This window comes from Lepisosteus platostomus, chromosome 14 (assembly GCF_059453375.1).
Source record: "Lepisosteus platostomus isolate fLepPlt1 chromosome 14, fLepPlt1.hap1, whole genome shotgun sequence".
Classification (NCBI taxonomy): Eukaryota; Metazoa; Chordata; class Actinopteri; order Semionotiformes; family Lepisosteidae; genus Lepisosteus; species Lepisosteus platostomus.
In genome coordinates this window covers 32,950,448-32,974,035 of record NC_142624.1, presented here as the reverse complement: position 1 = coordinate 32,974,035, position 23,588 = coordinate 32,950,448, and the positions used below count along the sequence as shown (strand labels likewise).

At 39.5% G+C, this 23,588-nt stretch overlaps 1 protein-coding gene across 1 annotated transcript in view; it reads right to left on the bottom strand.

Annotated features, from left to right (window-relative positions):
• The window catches only part of LOC148649288 (uncharacterized), an 80,722-nt gene that overhangs the window by 42,621 nt on the left and 14,513 nt on the right, over positions 1–23,588 (bottom strand). The window contains exon 6 of the mRNA XM_088605757.1: positions 3,811–3,926. Within this exon, the coding sequence (XP_088461883.1) occupies positions 3,811–3,926 (116 nt within the window). The remainder of the gene's footprint in view (positions 1–3,810; positions 3,927–23,588) is intronic.

Genomic DNA, 23,588 nt, shown 5'->3' with positions numbered 1-23,588 from the left:
AATCATCCTCTGCTGACTTGTACATGCCAAAACCATATTACAGCACAAAAGAGAAAAAGCTTAAAAGTAGAACTATTCCTTTAAGAGATGAAACACTACACTAGTCTCTCTTGGTCATAACGCTAACAACAGTGCTTTCACAGGTGAGGCACACGTCTAGTAATATTCTTTAAGTAGACATCAAAATCAGAAAATGAAAAAAAAATCCAATTGGGTGCTCCAGGAGTGATGCTCTGGGCATGAGTGTGTAGTCACTACAGAACTCAACGTGTGGTGATTGTTGCCTGACTGCATGATGCTATGTTGGTCAAACCCTTGGACTTCATTTGCTACCCTTCCTGTGGGCGAATGTCAGCGAATTTCCTTTGGCTTTATACAGGGTGACTATTATGATCCCTGTGGATATGTAAAACTGAATTAGTTATCATAAATAAATACATTTTTTAAAAAATGGCTTGAAATTGTCATATCTTTAGAAGAAACTTTCTTGCTGGGGGAATTTGTTTCACGTTTGAAAATCTCCCTGTCTTTATCTACTCACGAACTTTAGCAACAACCTCTTCTGTCCTACTTCCTGGTGGCCACCCAAAGCTGTATAAATTTCTGCTGCTTTGGAAACAAGGACAAGCATTCCTACAATGTATCCATTGAAATTAATTTTCTGTCCCACAGATAAATATTTATATCACATTTTGCTTTTTACTGCATTGCTCCAGGCAAAAAAGTGGGATTTTCTACCTGTCATGAAATTCAAACAAAGCTTTTCAAAATGCAAAGAAGTACATGCAGTGTAATGGAAGTGTAATTGTCATAAACATTTACCAGAGGCAATGCTCTGGTTACAGTGACCCATCTGGTACACAGAATCATTCTGACAGCAGGGGAGAGCTCTCCTGCGCAAGTGTGTCCAGGATTGCACTCTGACCTCAGGGAGACTGAACAAAAGAACAGAATAGAATTCAGAACAGAAGTTTCATTTCGGCTTATTCAGATGGTGTGAGAAGTCAACTAAGACATTCTTAGTTATTCAGAAAACAGATGAAACGGAGACAACAGCTTATAACCTGTTCTGCGTTCTTTAATCACATCAACAAGCAGTGTTTTTAAATACTGATTATTATTACAACAACACATATGTATTCTCAACCTAAAATCAAACTATGCCAATCTGAATACACAGTCAAGTAAACCTAGGACTCTAGAACCCTCTTCACAAATGTGCACTTCTCCCAAAAATCCAGAAATAGCACAAGATCAAGATGACACACTCACTAGGCTAGAATGCCTCCAAGCTATACAAAAAAGAGTCAAGGTTGTATTTTATTTATTTTTTAGTACACCTACTCAAATTTGAAAAATTCTAAACAATAGTCTAAATTCTTAATCTTTGTCTCCTCAAGTATGCATGTACTGTATATGTATAATTAAAAAGCACAATTTCATCACAGTATATGAGCCCTAGTTATTTTAATATTAGAAAGTTTACAAATGAGTAGAGAACATTTGTCCTATCTAGCCTATTTGGTTGATACCAACTAACTGATCTGAGTTCTTTAAAGAAGCTTTTCCATGTTACAACACCACTTCTGTAAACACCAAAACATGCACTAAAATACTGACTAAAAACCAAAGACAAGTTGTTTTACCTACCACACAATAATATGAGACAGGTTTTATATCTGAAGATTACTTTCAGGAATCTATGTACAGTAAATCGCATAGCATGATTTTAAGGTAAGAGTATAAGAGTGCTTGAAAACAAGAGGATCAACATCATGATCTCTCAGTAGTTTAATAGCTAAGTAAATCTGTTTCCAAGACTGCCAAAAAGCTTTGCGCAAAAAGAATCAGGCATGAATATGCTGAAGGTAGCCACGGCTTTTAGGATTTCATCAAGCCCACAGTGGATTATTGACCATGAAACAACTTTATGTGTGTGTAAAATCACAAGAGTTGTAGGTTAAAACCCTAGGATGCAGGTTGTGGTTGTACCCCCTTAGAAAATCCCTTCAAATACAGTAAATGGCTCCACCCTGAAACACTGGGGATATACAATCATAGTAGATAAATATCCATTTATTATTGTATGGCACCTTCTACCACACAATGGCAGAATGTTGTTTTCTCTATGGAAAGGATCAATAGTCCACAGAGAGAATATGGACATAACACACTGCAAGAAGGGTTTTAATTATGTCTTTGCTGCAGAATAAAGTATTTTAGAGAGTGCCTTCCGTTAAGTAGTTAGGTTTTGTCTTTTGGCAGTCTACATTCAGATTTAGGTGGGTAGCTGCGTCAGCATGCGTAGGCTGCAAAGGAACAAGTTATAGGTTTATTCCATGCTGAAAAAATGAAGAAAGAGAACACAACGTTTCGGCCGTGGAGCCTTCTTCAGGTGTGCTCACACCTGAAGAAGGCTCCATGGCCGAAACGTTGTGTTCTCTTTCTTCTTTTTTTCAGCATGGAATAAACCTATAACTTGTACATTCAGATTTATTTTAAAATATGGAAAAGGACATGGTAGACGTACATCAGTGATAGACTTGATAGACCAATGAAGTTCTGTACGCTGTAGTGGTCATGTTATCTGCTGATCAAATGTGTCCTCCAGCACAATAATACCAAAGCACAAAATTCAAGGATCATACAAACATTCCTTGCACAAAAAAACATTTAAACAGTGGACTGACAAATCTATAGCCAAGATCTAAATATTTACAGTATGGCTGATAGATATCCAATATAGCTCCTAACACAGAGATCAGGTAGCTCAGGCAGTGCTTCAACATGAAGTTGTGCACTGGGGGCAGTTTGACTTATAACTCTAGACTTGACGTATTCAAGCCAGTATCTGACTGTACCTGGGATTCTCCAAGTGAGGGTGCAATTGGCAAAGCACTACCAGGGGTAAGCTTAGGATTAGTCAGCATGGGTTCTCAGGTTGCAATAAAACAGTAAGTTGAGTCCTGTGGTTTCCGGGTTGCCTGCAGGCTTGCGTTGAGTGATGATGATCAATGATCACTATAGTGAGTAAAGGCTCTAGCTCCTGTCAAGTAGAACTTGCATGCAGTGTGATAAAAGATGATTGGCTTGATGAAGGGTCAAAAGAGGCACCCCAGCTCTCCTCATTCTCCTCATGTGAGTAAAGAGATAGTTACTGTGAACCGAAACAAAAGGAAACTATTGTTTCTTACACCATACTGTTAATAAAATAAAACATTCCTTTACAATGGACCATTATGAGTACACATATTATCACTGGTAACAGAAGACACAACTGTTATCAATCATGAATTACCTTGGGGCAGTTGACAAGACACAGCAAAATGATCAACCCTAGCAGCGAAGTGTATCGACTAACAACCACATGAACATAGGAACATTTGATAATACAAGTGTAATGGCTAGCACATTAGTTATACACTTATGAGAAGAAACTACATGGGCACAATGGCTTGAATGGCCTCCTGCTGTTTAGAACCTTACCTTCTTGTTGATACACATGAATGGTTAGAATTATGGATGTGGATTTGATATTTAGATTGAAAATTATGATGTTCTGTGATGTATATTTTGCTTCCAGTTGCTCATCTGACTCGTGCATTTCCTTTGAAACCTAAATTATATACAATATTGTATATGCATTATGCATACAATGATTCAAGTGTGCAGACAAAGCATAAAGTCAATTAGTTTGACTACATTCTTTTTGTGTCCCATTCAGCCCAAAGCCTGGGGTTACGTGTACTCCAGGTTAAAAGACAGGAGCAGAGAGACAAAAAAGGTGACACACTTGGTACAGTAACTTACAGGAGCAGAAGGTCAAGGAACTCATAGAGCTGCAGTCGTCCTTCTTCAGCAAAGCCAGCCCTCAGGTGCGTAATTCTGTGTGCGAGCTTCAGTGGAGCGATCGCTCGTCCGCACATCTGAAAGAGACAGACAGGCCAATTACTGCTCCCCCTACAGTTACCTGTGAGTGAAGAACAGCTAAATCTATGCTGGTTATTTCGTTTTTACACCCCAAATAAGGGTGACGTTGAGTTTGCCTTTCTAGCCATCTGATGATTACATCCACGGCTGCTCCTCAGATCTTCACTTGGTTTTGTATAAAAACTATATTAATGGTAATAATGCTAAAAAAAATGTCTATGCTAAACATAGAGTGAGTTTGGTCCTTACTGTCTGTCTTCTTACTGAGGTGGATCCGATGTGCTCATCGTGAGAAAATATACATCTTTGCCTAACCATGTATGCAGTGAATAAATCCTCTCCTAATTCTCTGGTTCATATAAAACAGTTCAACATTGTAGGTTTGTGTTATGACAATTATAAGAATAAGATTTAATAAATTATCCCTTAGCAATCGTCTATGCAGTTATTAGATTACCTGTAAACATTTTTTTTACATTGTATTAGTAGATTGCTGTACAGTAGCGCAGCTGCACAGTAACACATGGTTCACAGATCTTTGTACTGTACTTTCTTAAGCACTTCCATCTCACTTGTGCATATTATTACAGAGATGTGTTGAATTGTTGGGCAGAAAAACAAAACAACATCCAAGAATGCTGCACATTTTTGACCAGACTAAATTTATATATTCGTGAATGAAAAGGAAAATCTATCTGTAATAATACACAAAATCACAGGTCAAAGCGGTACCCAATGCGTGCTGTGACAGTGCGGAGTGGGAGGTGCCGGGGCGAGCACCAGTAAAAACTCGACGCCCCGGGTGAGGGCACGGAAGCACCGGTGTGAGGTTAGCAGCGACCAAAAATAACGCAAAAAAAAAGAGGTGAAAAAATATACAAAAAGCAAAAAGAAAGTGTTCCACTGTGCCTTGTGACCTCCAGGCTGGGCTTACCCCTTTGTAATGGGGTCCAGTCTGTTAGAGCAGAACGCGAAAGGCAAAAACAAAACACTGCATGAAAAAGATCTGCCCGCAGGGGCGGATTAATGAATAGGCTAGCAAAGGCTGTACCTAGGTACCCCGGATTGGCCAGAGTATTTTTTAAATGGACCTGAGGGCCTGATCAGGGGCCCCTGATTAGCCGGGGTATTTTTTAAAACAGACCTGTGGGCCCCCATTGGTCCATAAGAACGTTGAATAATTTGTGAACCAATGATTGGTTAGATGCAATGGGTTCGCAGGTCAAATTTATTTTGGCGGATTCTTCGGGTGATCTCTGCTGCAAGTTTACGGTAGCCAGCCTCAAAATGTGCGATAGAAAATATGAGAGTGGGGCGCAAAACGAAAAGCACGGCAGTTAAAAGAGCAGTGTGAGCAGGATCTACTTAAAAAGATCCCCAGATTGACTGGTTATTTCAAGTTTGCCGAGTCGGGACCCCGATCCTGAGTTTACAGCTCAGCGTTGCAGCCCTGGCTGCAACAACCAAGGTTGAAAAGTTAGCTGCAGCTAGCTCTAGCCTGGGCACAGTCTACATCCACGCAGCTCATGAGGACGAGCCAGCTCCCGCAACGGAATCACAGGGACATGGGTCAGAGGCAGAGCCATCTGAAACGCCACCATCTCCACAAACCCAATGAGCCGCCGCAATGGCTGTTGCACCTGCTGCCGTGGTTGCAATGGCTGCAATGCCAGCCCCCGCTTCCTACAGCTCGAACCCAGCATACGCGGATGTTGCAGCATCGGAAAGACAGCATAAACACCAAAAGAGGTATTTCTCTAAAATCCTCTTCAACAGAAAACTCGGAAATGGCGAGTGTGTGGCAAGAGAATGGCTGCTGTATTCCCCTTCGAAAGGCGCAGTGTTTTCTTTCGCATGTAAATTATTTGGGGGCTGTGATAATCAGTCTGGACTGACCGTAGGCTATAGTGACTGGAAAAATGCCGCCACATGCTTGGCTGAACAAGAGCCATAGGAAGGCTATGGTTGTGTAACGCACACGGCCAACATTGCAGGTTGTGCGAGCCGGCTTACCAGCGCGGTGACGTCACCGCCCTTCCCTGTGAATAGCAGGGACCGCAGCCGCCGGGGCTTAGAGGAGATCTCCCTTTAGCTCAACTGGCTGGATCCCTGTTGAGTGACACTGGAGCGACACATTCGGGCACCCCGACAACGGGAACTTCAAAGGTGTCCACGACGTTATCAGTGAGTTTGATCCATTCTTGAAAGCCCATATTGGAAAAAATATCTAATCATCGATGCAGTGTATTGACTGATTTGAGCCTATTGACTGCAATGGACTTGCACGAGTTTGGGAGTGTCCTGGTGTTCTTGAAATAATGCGCTCAGACAGGGTGGTCATTGGTCTCAGCTGTGCTGATCTTGTTGTGTATCGTTGGTTTCAAAGTAAGCGTGCGCATGATTTCTGTTGTCAGCTCGCAGATTGGCTGTGAATCTGATTTATTGGTTGTATTCCTGTACTTACATTACAGCCTTTTGTACTGTGAGTGTTTTTGGGATCCCTGTGTACGTGTGTGTTCCCTGCGAGTGCCACGTTACATTCCGTTTGAATAGGCGGTAGAGGCTCTTACTCCGAACTCACTGAATTACAGTCTCTTGCTTTTTTCTGGCAATGGGCCTCTGATCACCTTAAGATACATGATGGGACAGGGAAAAAGAAAAAGAACGCCTTACGCGGGTGCAAACCCCTTCAGGACTGTCGGTGTAAACTCCCCCTTCCGGGGGCGGCCCTGCTCGTCCTGTGGGAGGTGTCCAGTGCACCTGCCCAGCTGGGGCTCATCTAGGCTGTGACTACAAAGGCGAGGTGTTGCCCTTGTCCCAGGGCTCCGCCTCCACCCTCGGCCCCCACATAATGCCACAGTGCACCACGACCCACTACATTATGCCTTGAAATAGTTCAGAAGGCTGCCCAACCGCCGTATGCATCAGATCTGACTTTTTGTTTCCGCTGGATTCAACTTGAATGTCTGGTGGATTCAAAACGGATGACGCAGCACAGGCAGGGAAAGAGACTATATTATGTCTTGGCACATTTGGCAGTTCATCGTTGTGCTTCCTTCAGGGATGCAAACACATCTGCATAAAAGAACATTTCGAAATTGATTGTCTTCAACTTGAGAAAGACACAGGCCTAGACGGAGAGGTACAGCTACTCGGTTAACTAGGAATACAAGATGCTCACTTTCAGCAAACCTCTCCACACCTGTTAAATTCCCTGTAACATTTGGTTTAACAGGAATGAAAAAAATATATTGTCAAGATTTCTTATGGATTAATAAATTTTACGTATCTACTAAATAAGGAGACCTTCTAAATAAAGGGGTATCATATGTTTTCCACTTCAAGCTAGAAGCTACCTTCTAGCTACCTTTAAACGTAATGGTCTAATAGCCTCTAAAACTACCGGTGTTTGTCACCGTGAAAATAATAATAGTGCATAGCACATATTGTTTGAGAACAAAAACCTTGTGTTCTGTCCATAAGACTAGACATACTAAAAGTACAGTATCCAACTAAAGTGAACACCACACCTCCGAAAATAATTAATTAGCAGATATAAATCTACAGAAAAGATTTGCAGAATTAATGCAATCGTTATGTATGTGTGCTCTAGTGCAAGGAAAAAATACAACAAATCGTAAAAACATCTTGCATAAAACAATGCTAAAGTTAAAATAATTTCATCATGCACATTATAATTTCATCAGATATTGCTGGCTAAATTAAAACATCTATATTAGCACTTTTGAAATGCAGCTTGAATGTAACACTGTATACAGTATGTAGCATTCTACAGCAAGTTTTTCTGATGAGCTTATAATGAAATACATTTAAAAACCTGATGCAAATTCGAGTTCCTTGCATTTCACACATACAGTACAATGTATCCACAAAGGGGAATCAAAAAGCATGCAGTAACTGATTTTTAATCTGCCTTCTTTTTTTTATTTACCTATTTCTAAAACAGTCCTTGGCTCGTTCAGTTCTGCCTTGCAATTTCACAGGATCACAGTTCATTAGTTCAATATCAGAATGGTATTTAGTAGAAAAAAGTGCTAGAAACTCCTAAGCAAACCACTTCTGTCCAACTACACACTGCCCTCATAATGATCAACACTCAGTAAGACTGCAAGATTAATATTTTCTTCATTCTCAACCTTTCTCGCCAAATGTGATGGTCATTATTAAGGAGTGTTAACAGGGTATTAGTTATGCATTAATCTTTATTTCAAGGCTGATCGCAGTGTAAAATATAAATTTATCAGCAACACACAATTCATGAATCCTCAGGCACATAACTAGTGTGCCAACACAATATGAAAAAAACATTATTGAAGCTATCATCTTACTTATTAACCAAAGCTGATTCACTCATAAGACAAAAACATATAAAAAAGTAGGAACAAATTGCAATTTTATTAATTGCTATAGCAGATGCACATGATTATATTTTTTAATTATATTACAATGATAGATTATAATATTTGCGTAGTGAAAAGTGCTTTCTGGAGATTTTTAGGAGACAGAGGATTGCCTGGTTAAGTATTTTAATATATGGACATTTTGGACACGCAAAACATATTCCATTTAAATGTATAAGGGGTGCACTAACAGCTATTTACACATTATACACAAATCAAATTTGTGCTACTGTACAACAATGAATGTGAATGAACTATCTTAAGAGAATAAAATTGGACTGATACTAAATTTCATTAATGCATGGCTGTATATCTTCATGTATGAGTATACTGTATATACACAGTAGCTGAATCTAACTTCTAAACTGACTTCTGTGAAAGCAAAACATCAAACAGAACAGAGAAGGCATGGTTTGTTTTAGTATTCTCTGTGACACTAGGATAAAGCACCGGAGGTTTCAGGTTAAAGCAGAATCTCTTCACATCACAAAGGCAGTTTCCTGCAGGTATCTCCTTCATTCAGCTATTTTAATGAAGCAGCTTAGGCTGTGCACACTTTTCAAATGATACAATTGTATGTGATATTTGCTCCATGGAAATGAAAGCATTACTTTTTGTTGCTGTTGCTGTTGCTGTTATCTGCCTTGACCTCGCACAGTCATGTTGTGCTCCTTAACGAATGTTTGAATGAATAAAAAATCAGCGTGAAGGAGTGCTGGTAGGAAGCAGGTAGCTGTGGACACTACACAGGTACAAGAGCTCCCCCTGGTGCATACTGATATTGTAGTGTGTGACAGACGCAAGTGTACATTCACTGCAAAACACAGGGGTCTGCAAACATTTCTTTTCAGAAAATTGACTTGTATGGTGGAGCTGTGCTTCACATGCTGTTTTACTGCTATTGCTCATTTACATATCATTGTGCTACTTTATTGTTAATAAAAAAGGACAAGGATTCTATTTTCTAATTTTAGTCACTATTAGCAAAATTATTTAATGAGAATAATTATTAATAATTGCTTGCATCTGTATAGTTCTTTTCATCCCACTTCATGCACAATTGAAGTGCAAGACACCCTATGCAGCTATCTTTTGTCAGCAGCCCCACTACACAATGGATGAGGTGAGGAAGTGAGGAATTACTCCACCTCTGAATTGAAGGGGAAATTTAAGGAGACCAGATCATGTCAAGCCTAAAGTGGGATGTAGAAAGGATACAGAGGGTAGGTCTCTTTCTTTAAAGATTCCATGAGATTGTTGCTCTTATAAACAAATTGGGAACCCTGCTCTCACAAACAGTGCCATGGAAACCTTAAAGACCGTAAGAACCTCTATTTAATGTCTCATCCAAACTATGTGACAGCATTGTTAGAAAACAATTAAATTAAAGTCAGTGCATGCAGGTCCTTCTGAATGTGCAGTGGCAGGGCTAGCTTCACAGCTGATCCTAGTTTTAGAGCTACACACAGCTTATCCTTTAGTTTGCCTTACTTACTTGAGCATGGCCCAAATTGTAGCATCCCTAAAAAATACACATTTATAATTATAAATGTAATAAACTTATACATTTAATAATTAAATTGTGAACATCACTCCAGCGAACACTGGGTAAGCAATCTACAGAATTCTCCACGAACTGCTCAAATGGATACTGTAACGGAAAACTACATACAGTACCATGACATCTTCTTCAAACATCTCTATTGTACAGTTTAGCCTAACCAGTCTTTTACCATTTGTATAAGGCTCTGCACAGTCACTCAGTTCACGTATACATCTATATCTGCACCACTAAAGGAAGTGCTCATCTTCTCTGTGCTCTTCGGTCTGTAAAGTCTTTCCACCTTGCCTCATACACAGTTTTAACCCCCTGCTGATGCTGCCAGGTCAAAAGTCGATTGTAACCACATTATAAGACAAGTATGAGGTCCACTTCATTTTCAATAATCACCTAACCATTTATCAAAGTTCATGATCATTGAGCAAAATTATTAGCAATGCAACTTATCATTGACCAATTATGAAACTTGATCACATAACCATTAAAAGGGCAAAGAGCACTGCTTTTCATTTACAGTAACAGAATGGTGTTTAATAATAATTTAATACAACTTTAAAATTCAGAATCCAATTGACAAGCTTTTCAGCTGCAAAAACCACACTTGCCTGCCAGCAGAGCTCGTTATTATAGACCCTCACTTAATTATGTTCAGTGCTTTCCTCATAGCAGTCATCAAATTTTGGACTACTCTAGCTGGAGGTAAAACCAAAGAACTGCAATGAAAGGTGGAGATTACAGATTGAATTTATTGCAGCATGTCATGCCTCAGTGTATCACCGTGTTTTAGACAGCTCGGACTTAAAGAAATAAAATCACAAAATCAAACATTACTTATTCCTTATTACTGGCATTTTTCACCCCTCTGCTCTTCTTAGTACCACCTTCCACGGTCTCCTCTAGTGTTATTGTTGTATTGTTGTAATTGTAATTGAGTCTTATCCTGTGTATTCTTCTTATTTATTGTTGAAGTCTTCTTATTTATTGTTATTGTCATCCTGTAAAGCGCTTTGAGAAGCCACCTTTAAAGGCGCTATATAAAATAAAGTTTATTATTATATATTATCATTAAAAGTCCATTCTATGGGAGCTGAGGTATGGTTCCATTTATGTTTGATATTTGTGTGTTTACGCATATTTAAAAGCTTGTTCATACAGTTGCTATGAAAATGGATATACTGTATGAGGCTGAGAAAATTAAAAGAAACACATCTTAAGGTGAAATTCCAATCACCTCAAATTTAAGCATTCTAACATTACCTATCTGGAAGGGGCACAGCTTCCCTAGCCCTACAGAATAACTTTCTTAAGCCTGCAAGTAAAGAGGGCACTCTACAGTACTGCACTACTAATCCTTGGAGTCATATTCAGGTATTCTAGTATAAATCCCAGTATAAATCCCAGCCAGTGGCATTTCTACTTTTTTAAAATGTATATGCAACACAGAATTATATAATAATCAGCTGCCCTAGATATTAAAGGGAACCAAAACATTTATGTCTTTTATACATGTAATGTGTCATGCATTAAATTTCAAATATATCACACCTGCGGAGTTTAAAACCTAGACTGGAAACCTAACTAAATACCTGGCCCTACAACATTACACTACTATTAGCTCAGATAAACTAACAAGACTTAGCTCCCCCTGATGTTATAATAATAATAGCTTACATTTATATAGCGCTTTTCTGGACACTCCACTCAAAGCGCTTTACAGGTTGGTCCCCTCCAACACCACCAATGTGCGGCATCCACCTGGATGATGCGACGGCAGCCATAGTGCGCCAGAACGCTCACCACACATCAGCTATCAGTGGGGAGGAGAGCAGAGTAATGAAGCCAATTCATAGAGGGGGATTATTAGGAGGCCATGATTGGTAAGGGCCAATGGGAAATCTGGCCAGGACGCCAGGGTTACACCCCTACTCTTTACGAGAAACGCCCTGGGATTTTTAATGACCACAGAGAGTCAGGACCTCGGTTTTACGTCTCATCCGAAGGACGGCGCCTGTTTACAGTATAGTGTCCTCGTCACTATACTGGGGCATTAGGACCCACATGGACTGCAGGATGAGCGTCCCCTGCTGGCCCCACTAATATCTCTTCCAGCAGCAACCTTAGTTTTTCCCAGGAGGTCTCTCATCCAGGTACTGACCAGGCTCACACCTGCTTAGCTTCAGTGGGCTGCAAGTTGTGAGTTGCAGGGTGATATGGCTGCTGGCCTGTTATGATGTCTGTTTTAGAATGTGTTTAGAGCTCCCACAACTCCTAAAATCACAATAAAAACAGCTAAGCAGGAACATGGAATATGAAATTAAAACAGACCACCGCATAAAAAAAAACAATCAGACTCAGTACTACCTGTAAATGGTTTCATCATCACACGGTGTGTTGTGTTCAAGATGGTAGGTGAACTTAAAATTCTAGCCTACACCAAAACCGTTTTACTAATTTGTACTTGCAAAGAAATGAAGGAGGTTATTCATCAATTACTCCAAAGAACATTTAAACTCTCAGGGCACTACCTAGAGCCATTGCACATTTAATACTGACTCACAAAAAAGGGGACAAAGCAATTACAAACAAATCAGTCTTAACACCATTCATGGTGAGTTCTGGAACAATTATAAAAGCATGTAAATAACAGAATCATTCGAGGGTATAACATGGCTTTCAAAAGGTTAGATCTAGACTAAATAGTCTAAATAGACTAAATTAAGCGTCTTTGAAGAACTAATACAGGGAATATCTTTAGGATATGAGACATATTTGGACAGATAATATTTTGAAAAAGAGGGTACATTTAATTACTTGAGACGGGAATCTTAGTCACAAAGGGAATTACCAGAATAAAAGTCTGATAATTGGATTGACTAGAAACAGGAGCGAGTTCGTTAATGGGGTACAACAGAGATCGGTCTTAGGATCACTCCTATTCTTAATTGATATCAATGATGCTGGCACAATCACTCAACACGTCAACTGCTCAGATAATACAAAAGTAAGCAGAGGTGCTGTTACCATACAAGCAGTGCATGAAAATACAAAACATCTTAAGAAACATTTCAGACACGGCAAGATGATTGACAAACTAAATTTGATGTGGTTAAATGTAAGGCATTGCACTCAAGACATCAAAACTGTACATCTCGTATCAAAACAGTGGAACTGAACTAGAATGCAAAAAGACTGAGAGAGCCTGGCAGTATGTACTGACTCATCATTTTCATCATCAGACAGGGTGGTGAAGGAATAAAATGCCCCCAAAATGTTTGTTTATAGAAATCTTTCTGCCTTTGAATAGAGAAGGATTAGTTTTAAACTCCTGAAGGACACAGACCACGGCAAATCAGCAGACTTTCTCAAAATTTAGAGCAATACAAGGACCCCCAGAAATTAAGGTTAAGAACATTCAAGAAAGAAAGCAGAGAACATGTATAAAGAAAAGTACAAATTATAAGAGTCCAGACCCAAGCTAAACACCTTGCTGTTGAGGCATTGTGGAATTATGTATTAAAATACTTGATGGAATTATAGTCATAATTATAGTTACAAACCAAGAACCAAATGAGTATGATGTGTTGTTATGTTTAAGTCACATGCTTGCAGTCATGCCAGGTGAATCCACTCTTTTGGCAAAGCACAGGTGCATGTTACCTAACAGTCCTGTTGGGTAGGTCTCTAGCAAATTTGTACTACTTCTTGATGCTACTGTTGCCCATTTTTCCTGCCGGACTGTATCTCAGGGTTTAGTTGGGGACCACTCCTGGACAGCAGTTTTTAAGCCTTTCCACAGAGTCTCAGTAGAATTCAAGGCTTACTCTTTCTTATTCTTTCGCTTAATTCTTAAGCTTAAATATTTTTTGTGTCAGTTTTAGGTCTGGAGCAGGTTTTACTATAATATTTTCGAGTATTTTATCTATATTCCTATATCAGTCTTTCACATTCCCTTCAGGTGACAAGCAGAACTTTAACATTATGTTGACAGTAGGGATCTGGAGTGATGCAGTCACACCGTTCAGGGGTCTGCATACTTGTGCAGGACACTATATTGCTATAAAGCACTATAGTCACTATAGTAACATACTATAACTAACACAGTATTCATTACAAATGTTGACAGTGTCACAGAAATGTGTTTATATAGAAGCTCATTTCAAAGTTGAAAGCACTAAAATTAATCTTATTTAGAAATTAATGTAATTAGAGACTGTAGTTTAAATCATTTTGAGTTGGCATTTAATACTTAGTAGTTTTGACAAGCAGAGCAGTGTTTTCTCATGCTGTTTTATCTGCTGCACTGCTCTCTTTATTAGAAACCAGAGACCCGTTTGCCACTCACTGAGCAATAAGGGCATGCTAAGAATAGCCTTCTAGGATCTGGCATTATTAAAGAAATGTTTTTTTAAATATTTTTTCCACTTTGTAGTTCCAGTCCTGGTGTTTTTATATGATCCATAACTCAGAAAAATCCAAACAGTTAGAGAAGCCCAAATTCTACTGGGAAAAAAAGTTACAAATAGGAGGACTACTTTGAAGGTGATGTCAGCAATGTGAAAATAATTTTTGCCAACATACTGATGACACATGATGTGTGAGAGGGGAGCTTGTGACACAGAGGACTTCCCATCGAAACAGCATGGTTACAGACAGGTGGCATGAATCTTTAATAATAATCCTCTGTCATTCAATCCATGCACGGGTATCAAGAGCACAGAATCAGACAGGACAGGAAAGCCCTCCCTCAAAAACCACACCTTGCTGTCACCCTGCTTGTATATTTTATTCAATGTTTTGACATACACTGTATCAAAAGTCATGTAAAAACCATATATGAAATCACATCCATTCTTTTTTTTTTGCAAAGACTTTGCAAAGACTTTTTGTCTGGTTTTAAACCAAAAGGCAGCTTTTAAAATGGACTATTTCTAGATGTATAAAATAATCATGCACAGTATGTGCACTATCTTCAGATTTCAACAGCAATAGTTTAGTTTCTGATCTCACTTTAGTCTCCCAGAAAGAAAAACAGCAAATGTGTTGTCATAAAAAGCAATCCACATCCTCTAGTCAAGGCTTGAAACGTACTGTAACTAAAAATGTCATTCCTAGGAGATGAGCAGGACTGTCACAATTGTACTACATAGTAATTCTTAGCCAGCTATACCAGCACAGTCATTGAACACTGGCCACAACAAGTCTATTAAACATGGTTTGTAAATTAAAATATCTTAATTAAATGCTGCAACTTTGCCTTCATCCTCAGAGGTCATGTGTATGAGTGCTAATGTGATCACAGGTGAGATGAGTTAGATTTCAAGTATTCCCATAGATAATGCTTTGGCACAATATTAGAAATAATCCATCATGAGCTAAAAGTTTGATTTCTATGGTTTTGTCATGTTTCCTTCCCTTGAGACAAACTGTTCTCCACCTACAGTATCAAAAACTCTACAATGGTATTTCTGTGTGTATTTTTGCAGGCCCTGTGGCGATGTGGGATCTATGTGGGTTTGCCTGAGAACCTGTAGCATGTCAATACAGTATTAAGCAACATTTCATTTTTACACAAAAGCTATTCATCCAGAATGTGTAACATGTATTATACATTCATTTTTCATTTCCACAATTATTTCCAACACTGTAGCTCACAGGGTATGAACACGCATTAAGCACACTCACATGCTCTAATGACAGAATGAAGGACATACAGGTCAAGGGTCAAGGGGACCGGCTAGTTTCCTCGCCCAGCTAAGAGAAGGGACCCAAAGCAGGCTGTTGGCATTTCTTAGACGAATAATGTTAAACGTCAGGGTGGATCACAAACAAATCTCCCAGCAGCTTCCAGAGATCAGGCTATAAACTCACCAAGAGTACTTTTACCTCAGCTACTCAGGCAGGAGGTAGACAAAGTGCTCACTGGAACAAAACTGAGTGTCGTGTACTGCCTGTAAATGAGACAAGAGCTGCTTTGTGTATTAACAGTAAGCCCAGATGTCCTAGGAATGCAAAAGAGCACTCCTCTAAACAATCAAACCAGAAATCACAGCCATTTCTCAGGCCAACAATGTGTTTTTACTATTAAAAACACTAATACAATACAACCAGGATCAGAGACTACTTCGATATGAACTGCTGCTCCAGTGGCATTGCCTTTTTCTGGTATGTTGGTTCGCTATCTTTGCCCTTCTGTTCTTTAGTGCTGGCAGCATTTCAGCATTTATTTGTTGATGTTAGGAAATATTATTTATAATTTTGAGACCATTAGACAGCATGATCAAGAGCATTTTAACACTACATTCATGTTTTCCTAAAAATGGTTTAGTTGAGAGCATTATATTTACTCATTTTATCCAAAGCAATTTACAATTTGATCTGTTCAAAATTCAAAGGGTGCATAGAACAGTAGTTTGAAACAACAATTAAGCCACAGAAAACAGTAAGTGCGGCATTAATTAAGTGACATGATCTTACATGGTAATAAGGCAGCGCTGCCTGACCAGACAGGAAGCAGCACAATGCAACAGCACAAGTTGGTAATCCAGATGTACACTAATAGGTATCCTCATAAAACAACATTTACAATGCCATATGTATAAATTCTCAAATGAAAAATGACATACCTATAGTACGGTATGTTTCACTTGAATAACTGTGACAAGGTCAGCAATGTCAGGAGAGATGAAACAATATCCACCTTAAAGACTTTCCATTTAAGGAGCTCAAATACAAAACAGAAAACTGTAACTCTGCTACACCACCTAAAGTCTTTCCCACTCTGTATACAATCTCCTATAAAGGATTATGGTCACATGGCCCCTGGTCAGCCTCAGGACTGGCTCTTTGTGCACTATGAACACAATGCATCAGGATTCTCATGCTCATCAGCCTCTGCCCAGAGTGGCACACTCCAGCCCAGCTGCACGTCATTTCGAGTAAGCCGACCCATAGCGCTGCCACATACCACCTCCCACTAGCTCAAAGCTGGTCACAGTCACTGACTACTACCGTCACAAATCCTACCAATACTTTACATCATAAGAAAAAGAGTAACACCACGTGGAAGGACTAAACTGACCACAGGGAGACCTGAAGAGAGAGCGACAGGGCACACAGCAGAGATAATATCACCCCAAAGGTAGGAAATAGTTTCCAATGGGAACTGGGCATGAGGCAAGGACATAGAAAAGTAGCAGAAAGAAAGAGCATATTGATCAGAGTAACCACAGCTAAAGAATGAAAGCCGAGCACTGGGAGTGTCAAAGCAACCAAACAGGAGATCTTGAGCAGGACTCCAGGAGTGTGGGCCAGGCCAGGACTGAACGGTCCCCTGTCCCCTGGGACAGGCAATCTGTTGCTTTCACCATTTGGTTGAAGCCAATACCTTGGTTTCTCCTCTTCCAGGACCTTTAAGTCACACATGCAAATGTAAGCCTGGCATGAGAGGACAGGTTGATCTTCATGGGTGAACTCCTCATTATCCAACTAAGAAGCCCTGAACTCAAGCTTATGGCCACCAAAAAGTAAGAAGCCCTGAACTCAAGCTTATGGCCACCAAAAAGCTGCTTCCGGCTTCCTGATACTATGGTGCAATAGGAACAGACTTTGTCTGTCCCATAGGTCCTGTCCTATCCAGGCCATCACACTCCAGTTCTCACCTATGATGGGATTCTGCAGTCTCTATCAGTATGGCAGGGTCAAGCCAGGGAAGCATCAGGAGACATAAAGCAAGGTCCATTATACTGTAAGTCTCAAAATAAGGACTTACATTTAAGTGAATTAGCTCACACACAAAACAAATTGCCTCAGCTGTTATCTCTGTCACACTCTCCTCCTGGCTAAATGGCTAATTAACTAAACACTGAGAACACAGCAATGCATCTGTATCCTCATACTGGTCAATCAGTCAGTCGGCCTCCCTGAGAAGCGCCACACTCCGGCGCACATGTACTCACCTTCGGGTAGCACAGCCAATAGCCAACATACAGAATATGATGTGCTTTTGAAGAAGAGAGGAGGTATTATGCCTTGTAGATTTGTGTGACAACAGCAGCACTGCAATCTGGGGGAGGCCACAGGATGCATGCTGGGCCCTACAACCTTCCACAACTATAACTTCAGCTTTTGGCTTCGTTCTTCCTGCACCAGTAGGTCAGTTTTGTACGTCACATTCCACACACGTACAAATAAATAAGCTCCATTTATCCGACATCATGCTTTCCCTTGCAGTAAACAACAATCTGTAGGACAACACTGCTTGGCGGAAACCCCATGTAATGGAGAAAATAGAATCCAAAAAACTTGCCTTTTTTAATAGATATACTGTATACTCAGCTGAGGAGTGAGATGCACATGTGCACCATTTTGTGCTTCCCTATTTCTTAATGAGATCAGACTGAATCAGACAGCTCGTATTCACTGGCTTTTAATTCCCTTTACTGCTAGGCTGTGGAAACCATGCTTGGGGGAAGTCTTTAATCCGACTGATCAGAGCAAGGGCTGAAAACCCAACGGTGGTACAATGCTAGCAGTCTTTTTTTCCCAAAGCTCACTACTTATGATTCTGCTTTTTTACTTAAACCCCCCAAAAAATGCCACTTCCAGCAGACACAATGAAAGTCATTTTTTTTTAAAGTGCCCCGGCCTTTAGTGCCATGTGCAAATGAAAACAATTTGCTGTCTTATAAATTAAAGTCAATGCATTTTTTCTTTCTATCATCAGGCGCAGGTAGTGAATATCAATTACCTGCCTGCCAGGCAGCGTTCTGCTTGGCCGGCCCCTGTCAGACAGGAGGCAGGATGGATGGGGAGAGACAGAGAGGGATGAGACTGTCAGGCCTCTCCAGAGCGGGGCGGTTTTCCCTCCTTCGTTTACATGTATAAAGAGTTACTTTGCATTCCAGAGACCTCAGGGGTTTATCGGTGATGAACAAAGCTGCCTCTCCCTGATTTAACACTTAACACTTCTCCTCACTGGCTGGCTTCGGTTTGAATCTCTTCCACTGAATCCCTAGAAAGAATTAGTAGAATGAAGTGTTCCATGCTAGTTACTGCTCTTAAGCCCTGTGTGCGTGTGCACGTTTATAGCAACCCTTCTGTACAGTGAAGTATGAGGCAATGAAATTTTCCATTGTGCTTCAAAGCAGCGATAAATTCTTCAGTAAAGTAAGTTTAACAGCTAGTGAAGGTGACAGCTGCCCCCTTCAAAACCAAACTGCTAAAAAAGACAGACTGACTTTTATGAAGAAAAGCTGTAAATACTGGAGCTAAAACCCCTAAATGGCAGTAGGTGAATTTTATACTTTTATTCCAAGTTTATTTCACTAATTAAAGCCCCAGTTGTACAGTTTATACAATTCAAAACCAAGGGTCAGAGAAGCAGCGGTCTATACTGTCTCAGGATGATTCCTGTAGTCAGATTTTGTTCTTTTTCTGAAACACACACTAATAGATTAGCTCTTAGTGTAAAAAAAAACATTTTTATACTACTTTCTCACTTTTCCACCTGATCTGCCATAGTCAGGCAGCCACGCATCACCCATTAGTGGATGAAGTGAATTCCTACTGTATTTTTTTTAAAAGAAATTTTGGATCATATAAATTATAAGCATGAATAACAAATGCTATTCAAATAAATAATTCCTTTCCTTCAAATGGATTCTGGGCTAATTTAATAATTTTATAGAGGGCCTTCTTTCTCCTCCAATTTTCTTTTCCTTGATTTATTAAAACCTATAGGAACATTATTTTCTAGACTTATTTACTCGTTGGACTGAGAACTGCTCTGTGCTTCAAGCAGAATATTGTGACAATGCTGTCATCCGTTATCTGCTGATTCCATGTCTAGCCTCTCCTATTTAGTTCTCTTCAGCTCTGTCTCATTCCTTCATTGTAAGCTTTCTTGTAAAGTCTAAAACAAAAGGTTTATAATTTAATGTACAGATTCAAAATATACTTGAATACTTTTATACTTATCTCACCTCTGTTCTCCTTGCTCAATCTTGGATGCTTGGAAAGACTAGATCAACCTACTGTAGGCATTCCATCTAGCCAGTGCTCTGACCTAAGTAAGCAGCTGTTAGCTATGTCTGCCATTTCAATTTCAGTTGTTGACATTCCTATTGGTTTCTCCCATCCTGTGTGTGAAAAATTAAAATCTCTCATGATAGTCACTTCTTTTTTAAGAACACTTTAGGGATGACACAAAAGCCTTTTATAATGTAGTGAACAACATCTATCTAAAATATCCTTAAATATTTTACTAGTATCACAAAAGTAAGCTAACACCAGACAACAAATAACATACAAAGAGCAAACAACATATCTGTGGTAGAGAATATAGATTCTGAGCTAAATCTTTTTTTCAACATGTGGCAACGCCAGAGATAAAGGAGGAATGGGGGAAGCATCTTAAGACTGAGTAAAAAAAACAATGGCACACTTCCCAAGGCCTGACAAGGAATGAACAGTGCAGCAGTTCACAGGAGGAGGAGGTGGTGGCGTGTTGGCTGACATCAGACTACTCACACCGAGTCACAAAATCAGACAGCTTGACAAATTCCATTGGGGGCGCAGCGATGATTTCTGAGGGCCTGCGTGGGGCTGTTTCTAATTGCTGTCAGGATCCATCTTTAGATCTGATCTCGACAGAAGAGAAAGCATGTCACATCTCATCCCTAACAGTCAACTCCAATCAGTCAAGCAAGTGAGCCTGTGAAAGGATCCAAGATTTCCCTCGGACCAGACCTATTAATTAGAGAAGTGAGGCCAAGGCAGAGACCCCAGGGACTGGGAAGAGCATTATATTGGTCTCCAATATGTAATTAAACTAAAAGTGAGAAACACTGAGCAACCCATTTTCAAAGTACCAGACTATGTGCATACAGCATATTGGTAGACCAAATGTCAGTTTGCCATGTGGTCACAGAGTGATATTCATGCACATAAAACAGCTCCAGCTCGTCACTAGAGGCAGGCAGAGGCCATATGCCACCAGTCTATAGAGAAGACAATGTGTCAATCTAACTTTTCTAAATACACATTTATTTGAGTGCATACATGCTTTCAAAATCCTTAACTGTGTTTTTGCCTGTAAAGATTATATAGTATCAGGAATTCACCCAGGCACAAAAACATTAAGCTAAAACCAATTTCACACCGAAACAGTTTCATAAATATTCAAAGAAAGCACACCTTTTACTGTGTGTAAAATACATTGAGGGCATACACAAAATCATAAATAACACAGAAAATGTCTGCAGTATTTATTAAACAGACCTATTTCATTAAGCTTCCTCTGAAGAGGCACCCTGTACTCAAACATTAGTGCTTTTCCAAATAAAATGTATCCTTGCTAAAAGAGTTTTGCAGTTTCATTAATGGGCAAAACCTCTAAAGACTCTCTTTACTATTGTAAATTGATTGATTGCTTTTCCACACAAAATAATTAGGCTATGGACTTTGTTTAAGCAGTGTTAAAATCTCTCCCTTCCTGTGAGGAAAGCCCTGTTATTTTTGGTAAGAGCTCCCTGGGGTTGGGTCTCAAGTACAGCAGCATTTACTTGACAGGAGGAGGAACTGGAGGGATTAGCTGAAGGTTAAATAGTGACTCAGTTGGGACCCAGATTCAACCCCTTGTCTCTTCAAAACCAGCTCCCACCACCCCCTGACAGACACTTGTGAACATGTGCTGGAGAGGAGTTCAACTGCATAATGAATTTACAGTGGAGACTGCCTACATCTACCGTACATTACTGCATTCTGCCAGAGGCAGCCAACTTCTGTAAGACATGGTGAAATTTATCCAGCAATGTGAATAAATCTTTGGAAAACAAGTGCGCATCTCTGTGTGACAAAGAGGGAGGGCCACATGCTACGTATGCCCATCATTGTGATTCAAATTCTACAGCATACAGAATGGTGTTTTTACTGCATGACTGATGTAATATCAGACACCTGGTGTCTTCTGTATTAGCTAAATGTACGGTATACACACATGCCTATTCATTTCATATGCAGTGGATATCAAAGGTCTAAACACCCTTATTGGAAATTTCAGCTTTCATTGATGTCACGGCTGAAATCGAGACAAATCATGCCAAATCTTTTTTCACCTTTAATACGATCTTGTCTTAATTTCACCCATCAACAAAACAAATGATGCCCCATTTTGTTGAATTATAAATTATGTGTACACATCTTTTCTTAAGCTAATATTTTTAATCAAACTTTAATGCTCATGTGTACTTTGTGTGAAAAGATATTGTCAATTAAAACTATACAGAAAATAAAAATAACTGAAAATGTATTGGTTATATAGATATCCACACCTGAGTGAATACTTCATATTAAAATGTGTTGGATATCATTTGTAATTAAACAAAATGGAGGATCACTGAATAGGGGGTGAAAATTTTTGCAAGACATACAGTATATAACCAGCAGGCATAGGCAGATGTAGTGAGTGGCATTTCTTAAATTCTAGAAGGGAACTGCTGTAGTCTCTGGAGGTTGCTAGTTTATTTTGTTTACGGTTTGTTGTGTTGTGCTAAGGTTTCTACAACCAATTTTTAGTAGCTTGTTTAAGTTTATTAAATGCCCAGCATGAATTGAAAATACAGAACAATTTGTCTTTGCTGCTTCTACAGTATCCCTGGGTCATTTTCAAACATCTATCTCCGTTTGCTAAAGCATGGTACTGTATATCCCTTCTTTCCGAAAAAACTACTTCTCAGTCGGATTCTGCTCAGTATGGTTCCCTGGCCCAGCTGTAACAGGGTTTATCTGAATCTCAGATCTCTATGGGTCCACTAGCCCCTTCTCATGTCCTCCATTAATAAATCTATTTTATAAAGAAACCTGCTCAACTAAAACACACAGCCCAATGCCAAGAAGCTAATTTCTAAACAAATGCAAGTTGCCTGTAAATAAGATGCTAATTTTCAACTTAGATGGCAAATCAGCCTTTTTGCTTTCAAACTTCAGGGATGTCTGGCCTTGATATGAATCACTAAGCAGAAGTTTGATCTTCAAACTTAAAGGGGCCTTTCCCTTCAAGCTATTCTAAGACACACGCAGGGAAAAAAAGAAATGTGCTGCAGCAAGAAATCAATATAAGATGATACTGAGTAGGAAATTAAGAAGGAACACAGACAAGCCTACAGTATCCCCATCTTTACTCATTCTGTTTGTTTACAGTTCCACAGGATATAAAATTTCAGTTTCCTAAAAAGAGATTGGTCTTCAGAGTCTTGTTCTGTAATTAAGATAATCAGTATTTATTAGTCCAAATATTAAACTGATACTTCAATGTATGGGAAAAATATGCCCTGCAATAGCAAAAATGTTTAGGCAATAATGTACTATATACCATGGTGTAAAAGTGTGAGGCACCTGACATTTTTCTGGGTATATTGCTTCTGTCAGAATGAATAGCATATATTTCAATTTGAACTTCAGGATAGAGTGTTCATTGTGTTGGAGCTGTGCCTCACTGCTGTCAGTGTTATTCTCCTTCACCCTCAGTCTCAGTATTGTACAGTTCTTCAGAATCTCAATTACAAAAAAACACAAACTTCAGGATAAAAATCTGGTAATGATTCAACCATTTTCCAGGGGATCATCCATTCTTTCAAATGGGTAATACTTATGACAGAATTTGGTGACCCTGACATGCA